Raw genomic sequence first — 20170 nt, 5'->3', positions numbered from 1 at the left:
TGTCTGTAACTGCAACTTAATCAAGCTTTCCAGCCTACACCACTGCCATCTCGGTGTAAGTAAACAATCTTTTAAACTACCACTACGCGTCCGTGCCTAATTCCAGCTCGAAGGCCTTCCCTCTCCGCCCCGGCGTGCCCGGCCTGCTGGCCACAGCCCGCGTGCAGCGCGAAAAGGGCTCGGGTCGCTCCTGGCCCGCACAATGGATACAGGCAATCGTCCTGTGCCCAGCTTCTACACATTCCCCTAGTGTCACCTCCTTGGGACCCGGCTGACCTGCAGTCCAGTTGCCCTGGTTCTTCCGGTCGGCCTCCCCTCCTTCCTCCTTCTGGGGGCTCATGATCCCCCATGCTCTGCCTGCTGCAGGGCTGTCCGTGGGTGCCTGCAAGCTGGAGGAGGCATCCCCAGCTACAGTGCCCAAGCCCCTGGTTGGAGCCTTGTGGCTCCCTAGCAGCATCCCACATAGAGGTGGCCCCTCCATGAGGCTCCCTTGCTCCTGCCAGTCTCCGAAGCTGCCTTCTCCCTCCCTGGTTGGGATCCTCCAGCAGGCGTCTAGCTCCTTGATGAGGCACTTGGAGTCGGAGCCAGCCAGTTCTGCAGCTGGCATCTCGCAGCCAGCGTTCCACTCCTGGCTTCCCAGCCTTCCTCTAGCTGCTCCCCCCATGCCTTTTGAGCAGCCCATGCTGCTCAGAAGCCACACCCCCAGCCTTCACTGATATGCAGGCTCAGGCAGCTGCAGAACTGCCGAGCCTGCGCTTGCATTGCCTCCTGGCTACTGCCCATCCCAGCTCCTAAGGTAAGTGCTGAGGCACATTGGTAGGGGGTCTGGGCCTCTTTGGGGGCCTTCCACCTCCCCTCTCATGCACAATGAATTAGTGAATTATCCACGTGATCACTTACAGTGATATCCAGACCACCTGTGCCACTGATATGATTTTTTTGGACAAATTTCTTCTGCACAGTTTAGATGCAAATGGTTATGGTATCAAATTAACTTCCTTCAGTGTTTAATTTAGGAGTACAACTCTAAAATAAGGTAGTTGGATGTCTGTTGATATCATGCATGCCTATAGTTAGCCATTCCATATGTCTTTGTAAGGACTCTGGGCAGAAAATTATAGTGGAAGTCAAGGGTTGGGGAAGGAGCTTTCAAAATTGTAGTCTGAAGTATTAAAAAATGTTCACTTAAGCTCAATCACAGAGATGTTCAGTGCAGCAAATGAGAGTTGGATAAAAAAGGTCTGTACTGCTTTGAAACTACTGGCCAAGAATACCATGAATCATACCCTGCTGTAAACACTACCATACTTCACATAGACTGCTGTTAAGCTCCATTAAGATTTTGGCAAAATTCATTATTTTCTTCTTAGAGGACAAACCTACTGTTGTGTTATCTTTCTGACTAACAAGTTATCATGCACAGTTATATTCAATGAGATATGTTTTTAATACTGGTTATGTTTCCAATCTTCAAATACTTTTAATTTGCAACATTCATTCATTTTGAAACAGAAATACAATATAAAGTTTCCCCTTAAATTCATTCTAGATCAGATATAACTTGTATGGTTTCTATGAACTTGGTTGTAGTTCAAATAGATGTTCATTTAACCTCTGCCCTACTTTAGATGTTGGACACTGTTAAATTCCTTCTTTATTATGCAAGCAAAATCCTTTGAGGAAGTATATTTTTGAAATATGCTGCTAAGAATATCAGAGGTATAGCATCAGCCTTGATAATTAAAGTGAAAAGTGGCACAAAGTGACCTAAAGAATGCACAAGCCCCCCACTTCCCAGCATATTCTTTCAGAAGTGATTTAATTATAATACATCACATACTCTGATTAAATCTTTATTACGTGCATAGTGAGATTTAACTGTGTAAGGATATCCTATAGAACTTATTTTCCTAAGAATTCAGGATGACAAAGTACTGAAAGTTAAATGTACTGTTAGATATTATTTTCACTCTTTCTTCTGATACTGACATGCTGTTGCTCACATGCAATTTACAGATGTATAAATAAAACATGTTTAAAACACTGCTAGTACAGATACTTTTTTCTTTGTTTGTTTTCACTTAGTATGACAATCAACCTACCTTCAATATTATCAATGGGAAAGATGCCAGTAACTTCAAAGAAAATTGGATTAGAAAATAACTGATCTAAAATTCTTATTGAGGAAATGGTGATATAATATATATTAGGAATCACCAAATATTAGTATCATTTAGGCAGATTACATTAAGCTGGTAATGCACAAAATGTTTTGCATATGGGAATGTCTAGACATCATGAGGTAGACCGAGCTTGGCTATGAAAACTAAACAATACATCTCTTTATCCAGCAATCTATTCAATTATCATTCTACTGTGGTTTGACCCCATTTATGGCAAATCCATCATGGAATAAACAGTAAATACAGATAGCTATACATTACAAAGCCTAAATTATTGCAGGAGTCCACCATCATGGAGATTTAGAGGCTCTTTTTTCCACAGTTCTTTACTATGCATTCTTCACAGTTTTCAGGTGAATTTCTAAGGCAGAGAATGGATTCATCTACCATTGTGTGTCTATGAAAAGAGCAGTCACTGATTAGACCCTGCAGTTCCACTTTGACCCTCTAAAGCTGCTGTAGCATTGTTGCTTCTCTCCAGGCAACCTAGCAAGATTCTTGTCCGGTGGAATCAATTGGATATTAACTCACTTACCCTCTAAGCTTTTGGGGTCAAAGAGTCAGCATGAGAAAGAGCAACAGTACAGCCACTGGGATTTGTAAAAGAATTGTGTCAAAGAAATTCAGCCTTACGCTGGATATTAAATGTCCAGATGGAATGAAGAGTCTAATGTTGGAGCACCTCAGGGTTGTTGGAGGTATACTTTAACAAGACTGGCTTCACTTTCACAAGATTCGCAACTTTGCTTTCCTCTCTTCAAAAAGCACTGAATAAAAGTTACAGACCATTTTTTCATTTGGTGTAAACAGACATAATTCCACTGACAGCCACAGAGCTGTGCTGATATCCACCAGTTCAGGATTTACCTACCCCTAACATGCGCCTTATTGGTCTCCAGTAAGCAAAAAATAAAATTCTGTCAACTCATTTACAAATTTTGTCAAGATACCTTAAAATTAGAACATCTAATAACCAAACAACCAAATAACCAAACAAATACCCCCCACTCCTTACCCAAAGCTATTGTGTAATTAAAGCAAAAAAAAATACCTTTGAACATTGCTTGTGATTCTGGCACCAAGCCAGTGAACCATTGTTCTGAAAAAGAAAGAACATAAATGCATAAATATTATTTCCTTAACAGTGGTTCATACCATGCTATCCACTGTTAGCTGGAATCCCCTTTCCAGTGCAGTTCCAAAGACTCTATTTCAAGAACCAGTTAAAACACATAGGAGGAGAAAAAATGGTAAGTATATCACCCCACAGTGTGGAGAGTCCAGATAGTGTTTGGCTATCTGGACTGAGTGATTGAGAGTCAGATTAGGAAAACAGATTAGGAAGCCAGTGTTGATGGCATCAAGTGTCAGGCAGTACACTCAGTGAAAGGACTGTATCTGCACTGACTGTGATTTTGAATGTGTAGTGCGGGTGGAGTATTGTTGTTAGCTGTGATGGTCCAGAAAATGTACAAAGGGCAAGGGTTTTGTTTGTGATATCTTTTATTGAACTAACTTCATAGTTGGGAGAGAATTTTGACAAGCTTTCAGGCACAAAGCACCCTTTCCTCCAGACCTAAAGAAGGGTGATCTGTGCCCAGAAGCTTATCAAACTTCCTCCCAACTATATAGTTGGTCCAATAAAGATATTACAAATTTGGACATGCTCAGTAAGAAAGAACTAGATACGGCAGAATGGACGATGGTCGTGGCAGGGGGATGGGCAGAAAGGAAGATGGGTGTGGCAGGGGGGAAAGAAGGAAGGGGGGGGGGGGGGGGGGGGGGCCTGGAATGCAGAGATATAGCTACTGGGATAGAAATGTCAGGAACATGGTGGAACAACAATCAGGACTAGAACACAGGTATCAGAACAACATGGTACCTAAACCAGTTAAGAGGGTGATATATGTAAAGTTGAGTTCCTGGGCTAGAGACAGAAGTTACACATAAACCGGTTTAAGATATCAGAAATCGGTTTAAACCTGTAACAGAACAGAAGCGCAGTGCACATAAACCAGTTTCAAATGGCTGAAACTGGTTTAAGATGAACCTGGTTGAATGTAGTATCAGATTGAACAGATTTGGATCAGACCAGTTTATGAAACTTCTGTCCCAAATCCCTTCCTGGTTCAAGTTAAATCACAGTCTTCCAGCATTTTGCAGCCCTGAGCTGTGCTGTGCTGTCTGCTCCAGAGAACAAGGATGACTCCACCCCTCTAGCTGGAGCAGTGGGGGCTAGCTGAAAAGGGGTGGGGCGGAGAAGCCCAGCTGGGGATGCGGCCCAGTCTGCAATAGTGGGGACTGGCCCCCCAGGCAGACCCCAGCTGGGATCTGGGACCAGGGAGTGGGGCTAAACACCCCTTCCCCTACTCAAACTTACTGCTGGCTGCAACTGTGGACTAAAAATCCCAGAGGTATCTGGAAGCAGTAAGAAGAAGAGATAAGCAACCCTGCACAGTCCTGCTGCTGTAATTCTGGACTGCAAATCCCAAATACCTTGGAGGCAGCAAGAAGAGGAAGTGAACACACAGCCAGAGAGCCCTGGCTTTCAGCTTGAGCCACTGCAGGCATGTAACTGCATTTCCTGAATCAAAGATAAATGTCTGTTCACTTCTGTTTCAATTTAATCTGTGCAGTTTGCACTAACCTGAAAAGAGTGAATCAGTCCAGCCTCAGGCTTTTCGACTGTCTGTATTTAGGCCTAGTACTCCACAATCATTGCTCTATTTTGACCATCTTATCTTTATTTGTAATTATGTTACAATTTCACTAACTGCAGTGTCTGTAGGCACAAAAATAATGGTAATGTTTGCGACACTTGTGAAACACAAGTTATTCACAACCCCTTGAAAATAAACTTAAATAGAAATATTTTTAGAATAGCGATAGATATCGTATAGCAGTGGAAATACTTCAATACTACCCTTAGTGCTAGTCTTGTACTTATTTCCTTTTACACATTTAGCCAGTAGTAATGTTATAGAAATATGTTGTGCTCCTTTCAATATCTTTCCCCTTTCTTGTTCATATAAAGACTGACAGAAATAGCTATGATTGCAGTAACAGATAAGCAGCAACTTGCTGCTTTCTTTCATAGTTATTTCCATTGAAGTATAAACTACTCCTGCTTTTGAAATATACCTCTTGCTTGGAACAACAGTAATAAATATACAGATTTAAGCCTCACATTCACTGTAATTTTTCATGTCTAAGAATGTGTGTATTTTCCTATTGAGATTCAATATGTGTTAAACTAAAAATATTAAGTTCAGAGGCACAAAAGCATTATTTAGTAAAAGCAGCTGCAAAGAAACTAATGTGATACATATGCTGTTTTTAAAAGTAAACAGCTAATTTTCAGTACTTTATTTGATCAATATTGTGTGAAGCCCTAATTCCTCTCTGTGTGTAAATGGCTAATGTGAAAAGAAATCACTTCTAGAATAGATTTATTTTTCATGCAAAACCCATCCAGATAGTATTTTATTTTCAGAGTATTTGAAAATTACAAGCCTTCAAATGGACAGCTAGATTCCCTGCATCTCTAGAGAATCAAAGTGTAGTCACATTGATGTCAAACAGAATGCCTATATGTGATTTTACCAGATTTATTTCAGACTGTTCTAAATGCAGGCTATAATATGCAGTTACTCAACCAGTAATGTCTTTGACCTGATCCTTCAAGGTGATGATCACAGAAGATGCCATGGAAACTAAAGCCATGCAGGTGTTAAGCACCTTACCAGATCAGACAGTTTGTAAGCAAGCAAAACACTGGAGAGGTCAAGAATAATGCATATATGGAATGTCTTAGAGAAGAGCTTTTGTTAAGTATGACACCACCATCTCTGCAACTAGAAACTAGCTATGGAGGCAAGCTACTTTAAAAAATGACTCCCAGTCATTGCTATCTACGTCCATAACTGTACATCATGGTGTTTCCTGAGCCTTCTTTTTAAGCATCAGGTACATGATGTCTGCATCACTAGAGATAGGAGGCTGTGCTAGAAAATATGCTGTTTTATCAGCTCTGACAACATGTATGTTCCTATTAGTGTTTTTGAAAACCTGTTCCATTCTGCAAGATTTGATTCAATCTCTCGTCCTTCAAAATTGACCTCTGATGACAAAGCTACGAAACATTCTCTACTACCTCTTTGAAAGTGACAACCTAAAAATGAAAGGAAAGTGTAGAAATAAACCCTTCCTATGACAGCCTGTCCTACTCATGAAATAGAGCAACTGACTAGATGAACCAATAGCTGTTGTCGAGGCAAACTTCAAACAGGGACAATGTTAGATAAACAATACTGCAAATCAGTGGCATAACAGGGCAACTCCATGCCCTGAAAAGCAGTGGTACATACACCTAACAGTGCTAATACTGTGTGGACCCCATTGTACCCCTGATAGGATCTCAAGACACCCTAGGATGTCACAGTATCTTGGTTGCAAATCACTGGTTCAGGCCAGTGGTGCTTAAGGTTTTGGCCCTGCAGGCCAAATGAATGGTGTGAGTCTGGTCCATGGGCTGGATCAGGCCCTGCACCACCTCTGCCTAGCTAGCATCAGGCCCTGGGGTTCTGTGCTGCCTCTGCCAAGCTAGAATTCGGCTCCAGGATCCCATACTGTCCCTGCTTGGCCTGCACATGCCAGGATCAGGCTCTGGGGCCCCACACCACCCTTGCCCAAGCCCCATGTGCCAGGATCAGGCCCCATACTGCCCTGCAGGAACCCACTCTAGCATGGAGGGACATAGCCTGCAGAAATCCCCAAACATCTGTAAGGAGCCCTGTGGGCCAAATAACATGGCTCTAGGAGCCAGGCCTGGCCCACAGGCTAGGGATTGGGCACCCCTGCTTTAGGTGATTGTGAAGTCCTAGACATTCAATCACATAAGCAAGATTGGAGCTTTTCTCCACATGAGTGACTAGTTTTGCTTTAGATAAAAGTTGATTACCTATCTCTGGCCTTTCTATGTGATCTGTTATAAATAATTCTTAAATTAGAGAGAGAGAGAGAGAGAGAGAGAGAGAGAACATATCTGATTAGCAAGATTCAGTGATCTGATAGATTGTAATGGCAGTGGACAAATAATGATCATCTTCAATATTAAGTATTTTTCATGTAACATTATACAAAGTGATTGTTACTGATATTCAGACAGCCAGGTATGAGGCTTGCATCCAGGAATAATATTTCAAGTCTCTCAAGTTGGTTAGAATTTTCTGTTGTATCCTGCCAAACAATGATTGCATTTCAGTTAGTCATACCTTCAAACTATCTCAGACGCACTAAATCAATAATGCCTTGAAAACTATACATACTACAAAACACCTCAGAAATGCATCCCATTTATCTTCTGATTGCCTGTATCCTAGCCTCCCATTGAACCTGGAATGGAAGTCAACATCTCGGTCCTTACTTTCAATGTCCTGAATGACTTGGTCCTAAAATACTTAAGGAAACATCCACACTACCCATATGCGATGCTAGGGAGTGCCACAGTGGCACATGATGCACCCACTTCACACACCCTATCATCTTCAGACTGGAATTATCCTAAGTGGTTCCATGAGGGAACACACCACTAAACGCTTTCTTACAGTACGTCTTCTCAGTGTGCACCCTGTACTTCACAAAGTCACCTACAGTTCTTCTGATTAGGTAGATAATGCAAATGGAACATCTGGTTACAATATATCCTAGCACTGTATTGGTCCAGTATAAACAAACATTCAAAAAGCCTAAGGCAGAACTGATCTAAGTTATGTGTTTTATTCTAAGCAACCTAGGTTAGATCGGGAGTGAACAGAACATATGCTCACCCTTTGGTGGGGGCGGGGAGGATGCAGTGTGCCTGCACTGGCTGAGCACAGCTGAGTGGCTAGGCCACCCAATTGGCTGCCCAGTGAGCATGCCTCCGCCCAGCCACCACATCATCTATGAGCCACAGGCATCTATCAGCTGGAGGCAGCCAGCAGAGGGAGGTATGCTCACCCTACAGCCCAGTTAGGCTCCAGCTCTGTGAGACTTCCCCTGCTCACAGTGTCATAAGGATCCCTGGGCTTTGTCCAGGATGGGTGTTCAAGGGTCACCCCAGGCAAGCACCCTGTGACAGTAACACAAATGTTGTTTTTGAATTTGTGATACAGGAGGCAAAGTGAAGAAGATAGCAAGGTTTGTGATGGTGCTTAGGTCTTGGAGGAGTACATTTCACAATTTCAGACTGGCTTCCAAGAAAGATTTTCTCTCTCCACACAGTTATGTTTTACCTTCATTCCTATTTTGCTAGGGGAGTGAACAAACAACTGTCAACTGCAGTTTTTCATAGTTTCATAATCGGTAGGGTCGAAAGGGACCTGAGTAGATCATCAAGTCCAACCCCCTGCCATGGCAGGAAAGAGTACTGGGGTCAAACGACCCCGGCAAGGTGTTCATCTAGCCTCCTCTTAAAGATGCCCAGTTTTCCCTGATAAAAAAAAATCACAAATTCTGTTTAAAAACTCCACAGTCCATGTTTAAAATGAAAGGCTGCTCCACAGCCCCCTGGCCCTGTTGGTACCCTCACTCTCTGCCCCATTGACTCCCCCCGCCCAGCCCCGCTGGTACCCCTTGCCTCCCCACCCACAGCTCCTGCTCTGCCAGCCCTGCTGGAAGGGGCCTCCACCTGCCAGGGCTATGGCACCAGCCCCCTGCCCCTGGAAGGAGGCTGTGGCTGCTACATCAGATCAGATCGCAGCTCCTCGCCTACTGTGGACTGAGGCAGAGGGGACCAGATCCTGGCTGGGGAAAAGAGGGGACCCATGCCCTCCCCAGATCGGTGTGCAGGGCAGGGGCAGGCTGCCCACTATGGGTTTGGGCTCCCACCCTGCTGCCCTCCCCAGAGACCTCTGCAGCCTGGTGTGTGCAACCCAGCACTGCAAAGAACAGTGGGGCCATGCAGGAATACTGCTTGCTGCTGCGAGCTCCACACTGCTTTGGTGATGCATCCCCTGCACACACAGGGACAGCGGGAGCAGTGTCGCAGGGTTGCAACCAGGGGACATGTCACCAGGGCAGTGTGGAGCTTGGAGTAGCAAGCAGCTTTCCTGCAGAGCCCTGCTGTTCTTTGCAGCATCAGGTTGCACACTTCAGGATGCGGAGACCCCAGGAGAGGGCAGCACGGAGAGAGCCTGAACCTATAACGGGCAGCCCACCCCTGCCCCATGCACAAATCTGGGGGACACAGGTCCCCCTTGCTCCTCAGAAGTGTGCACCACAGTAGGGAGCCGGCCCCATCCCCTTGACCCCCCCCCAATGAGGCACCTGTGGCCCTGCCTGCTCCCCACCAGGGCCCTGCAGCCATGCATTGCAGTCCCAGGCCCCAAGCCCCAGGCACTGCCCAGCTGCGCAGCAGCCCCAATTCCCAAGTCCCTCCCTGCCTACGGGGGCCTAAATCCCTCCCCCCACCACTTACCTGGGGATCTGCTCTCCAGGCTGCCTGACGGCCATGTGCCAATACATGCACATGGCAACTCCTGCCTCACCACTCTCCTCCTGCTCCCTTCTAGCCCCTTGCAGGCTGGAACTCTGCCAGCTTGCAGAGGGCCCTTTGCAAAACTGCAAAATCTATGGGTTTCTCCAGTAAAATGAGAAATCTGCATTTGCTTCCAGTGAAAGGTAAAATCCATGGTTTTCTCCATTTTTCCCATGGGAAATGGAAAACCCGGATCCCTGGTTATAAGCTAGTTACCCTGAGGTAAAAGGTGATGGAAATGTATCATGCATCAGCTGTTTTGTAGCAAGTGCCCTTGTTCATGCTTTACCCCATGTTAGATGAAAGGTAAACTGCTGCAGTTTACCCACAAATAAAATTAAACTACCATAGTATTAATTTTCCCTTTGCATGCAGGAACAGTGTAAACATGGATAACTACAGCAGAAAGAACTGAGAAGAATAAATCCCTGGTGCCTTGCAGGAACTAGTTCTTCAGTCCATAACAAGAAGCCACAGTAAGAAAACAAGCAAGCCAGAAATTTTGAAACCCATGTTCCAAAAGCCTCCATTTTTTTGAACAAGAGAACATGCGATCTTTCATACTTAAATGAAATATGTATATTCCTCAACTGAAACCCTTTTTATGTCACAGTTATATATATTGAAGAAAACTTTATTTGGTTTTCTATCTACTTCAATTTAGTGATGTTAAAGACACCGGCGCATGTTACAATACGTTATGAAATTATGATTTCTTAATTTCAGCCTGCAAATATAATTGAAGCACAAAGTACTTCATGCATCCTATCAGTACAGATGCAACGTAGGCAGCTAAAGTAGCTAATAGTACTAGGACAGGAAAAAATAGAAGGAAGGGTAGAGTAACTAACACTGCTAACTAAATCTATTTGCTCAAGAAAAAATAGGCCACATCCAATTGAGCGAGCATATACCTGTTGTAGCATCTCAAAGCAGTTGCCACAAAATGTTGCATGGAAAAAATGTTCCCTGCACTGTGTATTTGCAGCGCAGACTCTTAAGTTTGATACTGGGAAATTATGGTATAAAAAAAATGCAGGAAAAAAATGGCGCAGGGCACACAACTGGAGCATACCCTGAAGCAATCAAAGTTTGGGTCCTCCAAAGAGATGCTCTAGCACCCACCAGAGTGTCTCTATTCCTGTCATATACCCATGCTGCTCCAGCATGCTGCCTCAGAGTGCTGGAGCAAATAGAAGTGGGGCAAGGCTGTCAGCAGTGGCCTGGACCAGGCTCTGTCCCACATAATCTGGGACGTAGGGGTGAACGGAACTGTGGGTGTGGGGTAACTATGTAGGGGTGGGAGGACTGTATGGGAGGGGAGCGTGCACAGCCCCCCTGCAACAGCCAGCAGCAGGCTGTCAGGGCACTCGTGGCCCACTGCTGGCAGAGCTCCTCGGTGGTGCGCAGTGCTGCATGACACCGGGGGGGCGCGGCGGGGGGGTGCTTCATGTGCCACACAAAGCTGGCCCAGCCCACTGGCGCGCATGTTCACACAGGACTGAGCCGGCTTTAGCTGCCACCCGGGGCTCCCGGCACTGAAGGCAGGAGCCGCACGCCAATGGGTTGGGCCAGCTCCTGCCTCCATGTGTCCTGCACACCATGGGGTTGAGCCAACCTGGCTCCATGGAGGCAGGATCTGGCCCAACCTGATGAAACACAGCTCCTGCCTGCAGTGCCAGGAGCCCCAGGTGGCAGCAAGCTGGCCTGGTCTTCTCTGAAGGCTTGCACCAGCAGGCTGGACCCACCTGGTGCCATGCTGGGGGCTCTGTCAACAGCAGGCCATGAGCACCCCGATAGCCTGCTGCTGGAATCTGCTGCTGTGGAGGGGCTGCTGTGCACTGTGCAGGGAGGGGGAGGCAGGGGACCCACCCCCACACAGTCCCCCCACCCCAACAAACTCCCCACAATCCACCCACAAACCCCACATTCCCCCAAAATTGCTGCACAAATCCCACCCCAACAAACCTCATCTCCTATAAACGCTACACCCACCCACAAACCCCCACAACCCTCCCACATTTACCCCCACATACCTTCCCCAGCCCAAACCCCACATCCCACCACAAATCTTACAACACTCCAGGTAGGAGAGGCTGCCAGAGCCAGGCTTAGAGCCCCCTTACCCACCTACAGCAACCTGTGAAGAGGGAGGTCAGCCTGGAAGTGAGAGGATTTGCCCAGCCCAGTTCCTAAGTCCCAGTCAGGGGCTTCCCAGGGATGGAGCTGCTGCTGGGAGAGAGTGAAGGGGGCGGGCAGGCAAGGGCTGCAGGTCAAGAGTCAGGGGCACTGGTGGGGCCCTGGGTTGGGAGTGATGAGCAAGGACAGGGGCAGGGCACTGGCATCCCAGTGCTCCTCAGTGCCCCACATCCTGGTGAGCGAAGGGGGCAGGGGCAGCTCTGATTTTTCTATGATAAAAATCCAGAAACAAATGTCAACGTGTATAGATATTTAGAATTCATTTTATTGTGATGATAGAGACACTGGTAGGCTTCCAAACTGCTTTAAAATTGTAAATATATCATTGCCCAACTGATCTCTCTTTATATAGTAGTGCTTCATTTTAATAACAGAAGAACAGTGATTTGGGGTATTTTACTGAATATTTGGGTTATTTTATCAGAGAATTTGTAATTTTTAAACAGCGTATATCAGGATCCCTGCAGGTGAGGCAAGTGGTGGGACCTGGGCAGAGGAGCCTGCCCAAGGCCAGCACTGGGGACCCAGGTATAGGGCAAATGAGGTGGCTGATCTCCTGGCCATTTGGGGCCAGAAGGACATGCTTTGGAAGTTCAAAGCAGGCCATTGCAATGAGCACATCTTCTGTGTGATAGCTGCCCAGATGGCAGAGCAGGGACACCAAAAGACATGACAGCAGTGCTGCATGCAGGCCAACTATGCAGCCACGTCCCACTGGCAGCTGGCTCAGAGGTGCTGGAGGCTCTGCTGCAGTGCCTGTACCACAGTCCAGGCTGGGTCCCCTGCCTGGGTCCCCTGTCTGGGTCCCCTGTCTGGGTCCAGCAGGCATGCAGCCATGGGTCACTCATCCAATGGGATAGATGCTGTCATAGGTCACAAGCAGACAGCAGCCCCCACTGCCAGACTGCTGCAATGGGTAGAGAGTGCAGCAGCCACTCTAGGTTAGGGCTGCTTCAGCAGTTCAGCTGGCACAAGGGGCTAGTGTCCCCAGATACCAACTGGCTGGGCCTCTAGCTCCCCCTGGCTGAAGATCCAGAAGGAGCTGGGCAGGGTCATTTTGCCCCAAGTGGCACAATTTGCCCCATACCAAAGTGCATGTTCAGGCATGTGGGCTGAGGCACAAATCTCCAGCACAAATTTGTGCCACTGCTATTTGAGCTGTTGCATGTGCATGTGCCTGCATGTGTGGACACACCTATAGGCCATGTCCACACATGGTATGGATGTTTGGTTCCCTGGGGACAACCAGCAGCAGTGTGTCTTGCACTGCCGCTAGTTGTCTCTGGGGAATACCTGTGCCACGCACACTCTGTTGCGCAGCAAGTTATTCCAGGGTAGTAGGGAAGGATGGGGCCAGCACTGGGTTGGTCCCAGCAGCCTTACCTGGGGTCCTGTGGACCTCCTGGGGCTACAGAAGCAGTGATTTTGCTTTATGGAGCCTGGTCAGCTCCTGCAGCACAGTTCTGGGTGGCTTAGCTCTGCTTTTGAGCAGCATGTGCTCCCCACCTGTATGCCATGCCATTTTTCACCCCAGGTTTTTTTGTACGTTTTTTGCCATTTTTCTGCTTCCTTTCAGTGTAGAGAAAAACTGAATATGCAGTACTGAACATGGAGCTTGGAGAACAACTGAACATACCGGCATGGCTGCACTTGTCTGGACATGGCCATATAGTTCAAATTATTGATGTCAAGTAAATTATGATGTGTATTATTGTTTTAGGAATTGCTTTCCTATTTTACTAATTCAAGTCCATCATCTTCAATGCATTTATTCCCAAATTACAATGGCATTTATGTTTAGTTTTTGTAATATGTGGGAAAGAATATAATAGTAGTAAAGTATCCTTCCTGACCTTTTACTAATCTTTTCTATGCAGTTCTTGTGAATGATCAGCAAAATCAATCTCCATTTCTATAACGTATTGTGCTTGTTCAAGTTTCAACTGTTTCATGAAAATGATACAATCGAGCAAAATAAAACTCATGACTTATCTTTTCTTTTCTTTTTTCTAAATAACTAAACCTGAAGAAGAGTCGAGCTCTAGCTCTACAGATACTCTAGAGACTTCAATCTTTCCTGCTGGGCATCATAATTAATAGTTTCCTAGAGTCAGCTGTCAAAATCCAAACCTAATTACTGAAGAAAGAATAGAAGATCAGTAGTCTTTGTTACAGACCATATACTGTTATGGTTTAATTTAGGTCTTTAATAAGGACTACATTACTCCTTTCTTCAACAGCATCTACTAAAAATGGACAGAAAAATTACTATATAAACACAAGCTGTAAAAACAAATGAGCACAAGCAGTCATTTTGAATTTGTGCTGCACCTCTGAGGTATGACTGCCTTCTTGTGGCTTCACAAACTATACCGCGATAATTTTTGGAGTCATATTACAAAATATTTTTTTAGATTTAGAAATAAAACAATATTTCAATAAGGAATACCAGTAAAGAATCTCAAGCGGGGTGGGAATTCAAACTTGAAGGTATTAAAAATGAATATATAACCTCATATTTAAAATGTATTAGGCCAAATCCTGCTTACTTTACTGAGGTGAATACTCTGATTGAACTTAATAAATCTACTCATATGAAAAAGGCAAGCAAGGTATATTATGGATTTGATTGGGAATTGAATGGAGTGACTAACCAAAAAAGATGCATGGATTATGGACCTAAAACAATGTAACCTACAATACAGATTTCATTACAAGTGAAAACAAGTTACATTTTACAAAATGTAGCAATGTATATGTAATGCCAATAAAGCATGAATAATTCATTGAACTAGATAGACATAAAACTCTGTAATATTCAAGGATTATGTAATATGTGTTATAATAAAGGCTGCACAGTAAATTTGATTATATAATGGGAAAATGGTACTAAGTGGTCTAGCGTTGTACAATTACAGTGGAGGTAATTACAGATATTGGGCACTTTGGGGTAGACTGAGTGCAAACACATGGCATAAAGTATATGTATCATATATTGCACTCACCTCCACTCTACTTGTTAATCCATTTCTCCTATAACCACTTTCAAACATTTGCTCTACAAATACTACAACACACAAGAAATATTTCCATCTTTTCTCAACATTGTGAAATTCTCTTCAGAAAATTCCACTGGCTGTAGGCCCAGTGCAGGCAGCATTCAGTGTTGGATAATATTTTATGCCCCTGCAGCATTAAACATTTTAAAGATGTTTTATAAAATGTAAAAAAGCATAAGATAAGGTGATTTAGCATAAAACTTTTATTGCCATGAGTTTGTATTTGGTCACGTTATGGATAACACGAATGAACTTACCCTCCCAACTCAGCCATTTCTGAGATAATTTAATTCTAAGCCTCTATAAATGCAAGCAAATTGTCACCCTTAATCTGTGTTGTTAAACTTCATCCATTAGTATGCTAAGTAGAACATATTAGATGCTGAATATATAAACACCTTCATTAACTCCGTGCAACTGATCTATCCAAAGCAAGGGTACCGTGAGTCCTACACTTATCTTTTAAAATGAAGAGAAGATGTATGACAATAAATAGCACATAGTAACTGAGATATACTACGTTTTGGTCTGTTAGCATATACTTAAATGCTGAGTCATAATGTATAGGCAAGTGAGTAGGAATTAAGGCAATATTCCTGAATTTATTTTAATTCTTTTCTAAAGAGAAAGAAAACATGGAGAGAGAAAAATAGTATTAGAGGGAACTACAATCTCTAAAGCGTAAAAGGTTTTCTGGTTTATAAAATATTGCAAAGAAAATGTGTCAAAATTATTTTGGACTTCTTTGGCTAAACCACTGCCATGATGCTGTCCGCACAGTAGAAGATACCAGAATCCAGCTACTTTGATGTAGGTTTCCTTCATAATGAGGAAAATACACCATTTAAAATTTGTCAATTTGTATATTAAAAATTCAGAACTTAGAATTAGCCTTCCATTTAGCATCTGATTAATCACTTTTGGCAGTAACTGAATTTATACTCATGCCATTATGCTTAAGCAACCAATTATACACAATTAAAATATCTAAAAAATGAACAAAATAAATTTCAAGAATTCATTTTTTCTCTCCTCAGGATGGAAAGAATCAATCTACCCTGCCTGGATTTGTATTGATGACATCTGGTATGTAAAATAATATTTCAAATTGATTTAGAACACTAAATCACCCTGCCAAAAAAAAGATGGGTATTTTCTCTTTCATTTTCTTTTAAAAACAGCTTCTCCCTCAGCAGAAAACTTTTGTCAATCATTCTCTGTCCCAAATCTCTTCTGAAATAGCTTGAAAATTTATTTTCTAGACTTTGTGAAAAGTGATGGACATACTAATTCTAACCAATTTCCCAACCGGCCTAAGATTTTCCTAGAGTGTTACAGACATTAAAGAAAATGATTGCTATAAAAGGCTTATATAGTCTCCAAGGACAAACAGTAAATACAGTCTATAAATAAACTACTCCAAGGACAAACAGTGGATATGATATATAAATAAACTACTTGGACACACAGTAATACTTTCATATAGTCATTTACTTATATAAATGATCTTCCCTATAAAAATCCTATGATGAAAGAATATTACTAAAATTGCAACACCCATAAAATTATGATATGCCAAAATTAAAGCAGTCTACACAACTTAAATATGTCCACACTCAATGTGTGCATTGCAACGAAGGCTTTAATTTTATGACCACACTGTTTTTTTCTGACAGGAACCCTGCCTCATTCATTTCATTTACCGGCCTGGAGTATCCAAGACACTAATGAGTACTGGTCCAAGTTGTGTTGACTGAGATATAAAGGTACAACTTATTGAACCATGTATACAAAACAGCCCTCTTCACTCTGAACTGCATAGAAATCTATATCATTGCCTATAAGACAGCCTACAGAAAGGTGTCTATAGAACGTGCTATTTTCAAAAACTCATAATTTAGCTATATCCAGAACAGTTTTCACCAGAAGAATCATATACATTTCTCCATGCGAAGGCTATTCCCAGGACTAATTTTGATTACTACATCTTCCCACCCATACTCCCATTCCTAGCCATGAAGGAAAATAGAAAAGTATGTGGTTTAATAAGACCACAAGTCATCAAGAAACACAGCCCAGTAGTAAGTTGTTGACCTGCATTGTACATGCTTTCCTTTATCATTCTTACCTATTTGGGAGGGCTGCTATTATCCCTCCCGCTGCCCCTCTGACCCTAGCAATAAACTGGGCCCCATCCCATGAAATTGTATCTAGCCCATGAGATTAATGAGATACTAGTAAAAGGAGGTTCTCTCATTACCCCATCATGTTGGGGTCTCCAGTCTCCTCTTACCAGTATTCTTAAGGGCTTCACTGAAAGCCTGTTTGCAATACAGCTTTATTAGGGAACTCAGCCCCCATGGAACAAGTATCTCCACTGGACACCAACCAAGTTGCAGTATGAATCTAACCTTATACACGCTACCAGGTCTGTCAGCAAGATGAATAAAAATGACCTTCCTTTTGATCAGCAGATCCAGAAAAGGCAAGGTATAAATACTGTTTCTAAACCAAATGCTCACAGGTGGCATGTACCTCTCAATCCCTGTACCACTTCTCAATCCCTATACCACTTCAGGTCCTAGCCCCCGCTTCCCTGAATCCAAAGAAGAGGGCTTAATTTATGACTCATATTTTTCCTGTTGGCAAGACAAAGCCCTTTATCTCCCTTCTTGCTCCCACACTGTAGACTGCAGAGAGCATATTTCAGCACCTTAGCTGGTTTTCCAGTTTGTTTTTAATTTTTTTTTTTTTTTGGTCACTAGGAAAGTAGTATTTTTTCCCTTGTTCTCATATACTTCTGACTCAAAACATTTTGCTCAAATTCAAAAAACAATTACTTTAGGAATAAAACTAGAAGCCAAACTTGGAAAGATTCCTTAAATATGAATTGTTTCAGAATTCAAAGCCAATAACAAAACAAAATTAAAATGGCAACTACAGAAGCAGCTACCAAGGTTCCTCTATTTTATTAATTTTCAGTGGTTGAAAATTAACGAGTAAATTAATATTTATCCTCATTGTTTTACGATAAAACTTTTCATAAGTCAGAAGGGAATGGTTTTCATGTGTCAGCCTCCCTGAAAATAGTCTGACCATTGGCTAATGAAGGACACGCTATAAAAAGGAAAAAGCCAGCCCTGCCAGTCATGAGTAAAACAATTGTCAGTAATGCATGTTTTGTCACCAGAGGTGCAACTGGTATACAGAAAAATCATTTACTGACAGTCCATCATGTGTCAAGTGTTTCTGGCATCAGGTAAAAGGAAGAAAAAAATAAATTTGACGTCATATGGGTTCTAACTAGTGGAAAATGTGTAATGGGTTAGTCATCAAAGCTATTTTTAAGTATAAACCTCTGCATGGCCCAGAACATTTTAAAACTGTCTAGAAAATGTTAACAGTTAGGTATGGAATTCACTGAACCAACTTTCATATGTAGAACTGGAACATTTTCTTCCCATTTCCTTAACCCAAACATGCAAGTAAACATACATAAAAATGAATGTATGTGCTCAATCATACAAAACACAGAAAATTAAGATGAATTCAAAGTATCTTCAGCTCTCATACTACATATCATGCCATCAGAAGACTGATACCACAGGTTAAAAATTACCGTATTCACTCAAATACAAGACTAGGGTTTTGTCCCCAATCAGTAGGGGGGAAAAGACCCTCATCTTACAATTGCATACAAAGAAACCTCATTAAATGCATTGTTTATCATTAAACTGCTGCCAAAAGCAGCATGTTCTCAGTAATGGAAACCAGCTATGAAGTTAATTAAATGCAACCAACACTGAACAGGACTATAAAACACATGACCCATATTAGGCAAACATATGGATGGGAACCTCCCACAAGGATGTTTATGCATACCATTTGAATAAGATATATGGTGTGCCCATTGTGCTCAGTCTTCCTTAGTACCAGCTCTTTTTCAAGTCATGGTGAGCCACTTGAATTGTACACATTTTTACTTCCTCTTCACTCCCACAACTGAGCTATGCCTTTCTTTCCCATTTCCAATGATTCCTGTTTCTTCACCAGTCTTAAATGTCTAGCAAACCAAACAGAGCTCTATGTAGTTCACCCAGAATCCCTCTGTTGCCACCTCTCTAACACCATCAGATATGATTAGTCTGGCCCCACCCTCCATGTGGTGGAGTCAGACCATGTTGCCCTGAGCATCATCTGCATATACATTTTTAGAGGATCCCAGAACTCATGGCAAGAACACCCAGTTCCAGTCATGAGTGGGGGGCTAATTACCCCACTCCTGCAAAGGATTCATGTAGTATCTGGAGTACAGACACATACTGAGCAGCGCTGAACTGCTACCATAGCCTCTCCTGAGCTTGGGGAGACTATTTCCAACTGAGACCAATGGCAGGTACTCACAATTTCCAGAGCTGCTGCAGAAGTTCCAGAGCTACACCCCTAGAAGACTCATTGCTTCCTTGGTCTGGTCGCATACCACCAAGCTGATCTACCCTCACTGACTCAGCTTGGTCCACCTAGCTCTCAGCAAGAGCCCTGCCTGATGGGATGACTTTGCATTCTGTCCACTTTGCTTCATGCCTCTTGGCTAAAGTGAAAACTGCCCTTCTTCCCACAAATGCACTTGCTGCCCTGGAGGGCCACCTCTATGCATGTTGAGCCCACATCGATGGCATCTTGCTAGACCCCCATTGTTTTTATTTGGTCATCAACAACAATGGTGGCCCCAGTGACACTGCTGTCCCTCCCTATGCCCAGCAAGAACAGTGGTGGGGTTTGCTTTTAGATCCTGTCTGGCAAGGCACTGTGTATTTGGACATCATGCCCATGTCCTCAAGCACCCTGACGTGATCTGGAAATGACATCTAGTAGCAGCAACACTAACACCATGACCCAGTCTGGTACACCCTGTATAAACTACCTATTTACCAAGAGAACTGGTGACCTCCAGTGCTGACTGCTGCATGGGGCCATGGCCACAGGCACCTTGGTCCCACCATTTAGACCAGCTGGTGTTGCTGGCATGCCCTTCATGTGAGGAGGAGGTGAAGAACTCTCTATTCCATGCCTTCCTCCACTGTCCCTGGCTGTGGCTGCTTTGCTGTCCTCAACAATCTCTTTGGCCCACTGCACTTGGACTAATCTCATATAGTATACATTTTTTTTTATCCCGTACCGAACAGCCATGGGAAGCATTATGTGCCTGG

The 20170-nt window shown here is 43.5% G+C and overlaps 1 protein-coding gene across 1 annotated transcript in view; it reads right to left on the bottom strand.

Annotated features, from left to right (window-relative positions):
• ANOS1 (anosmin 1) overlaps positions 1 to 20170 on the bottom strand; it is a gene marked incomplete at its 5' end in the record, with an annotated part of 214153 nt that overhangs the window by 174630 nt on the left and 19353 nt on the right. The window contains one exon of the mRNA XM_025209259.1: positions 3235 to 3282. Coding sequence (XP_025065044.1) covers positions 3235 to 3282 — 48 coding nt within the window. The remainder of the gene's footprint in view (positions 1 to 3234; positions 3283 to 20170) is intronic.

The sequence above is a fragment of the Alligator sinensis genome, unplaced genomic scaffold (genome assembly GCF_000455745.1).
Source record: "Alligator sinensis unplaced genomic scaffold, ASM45574v1 scaffold312_2, whole genome shotgun sequence".
In the NCBI taxonomy this organism is placed as follows: Eukaryota; Metazoa; Chordata; order Crocodylia; family Alligatoridae; genus Alligator; species Alligator sinensis.
This window is presented reverse-complemented; position numbering and strand designations above follow the sequence as displayed.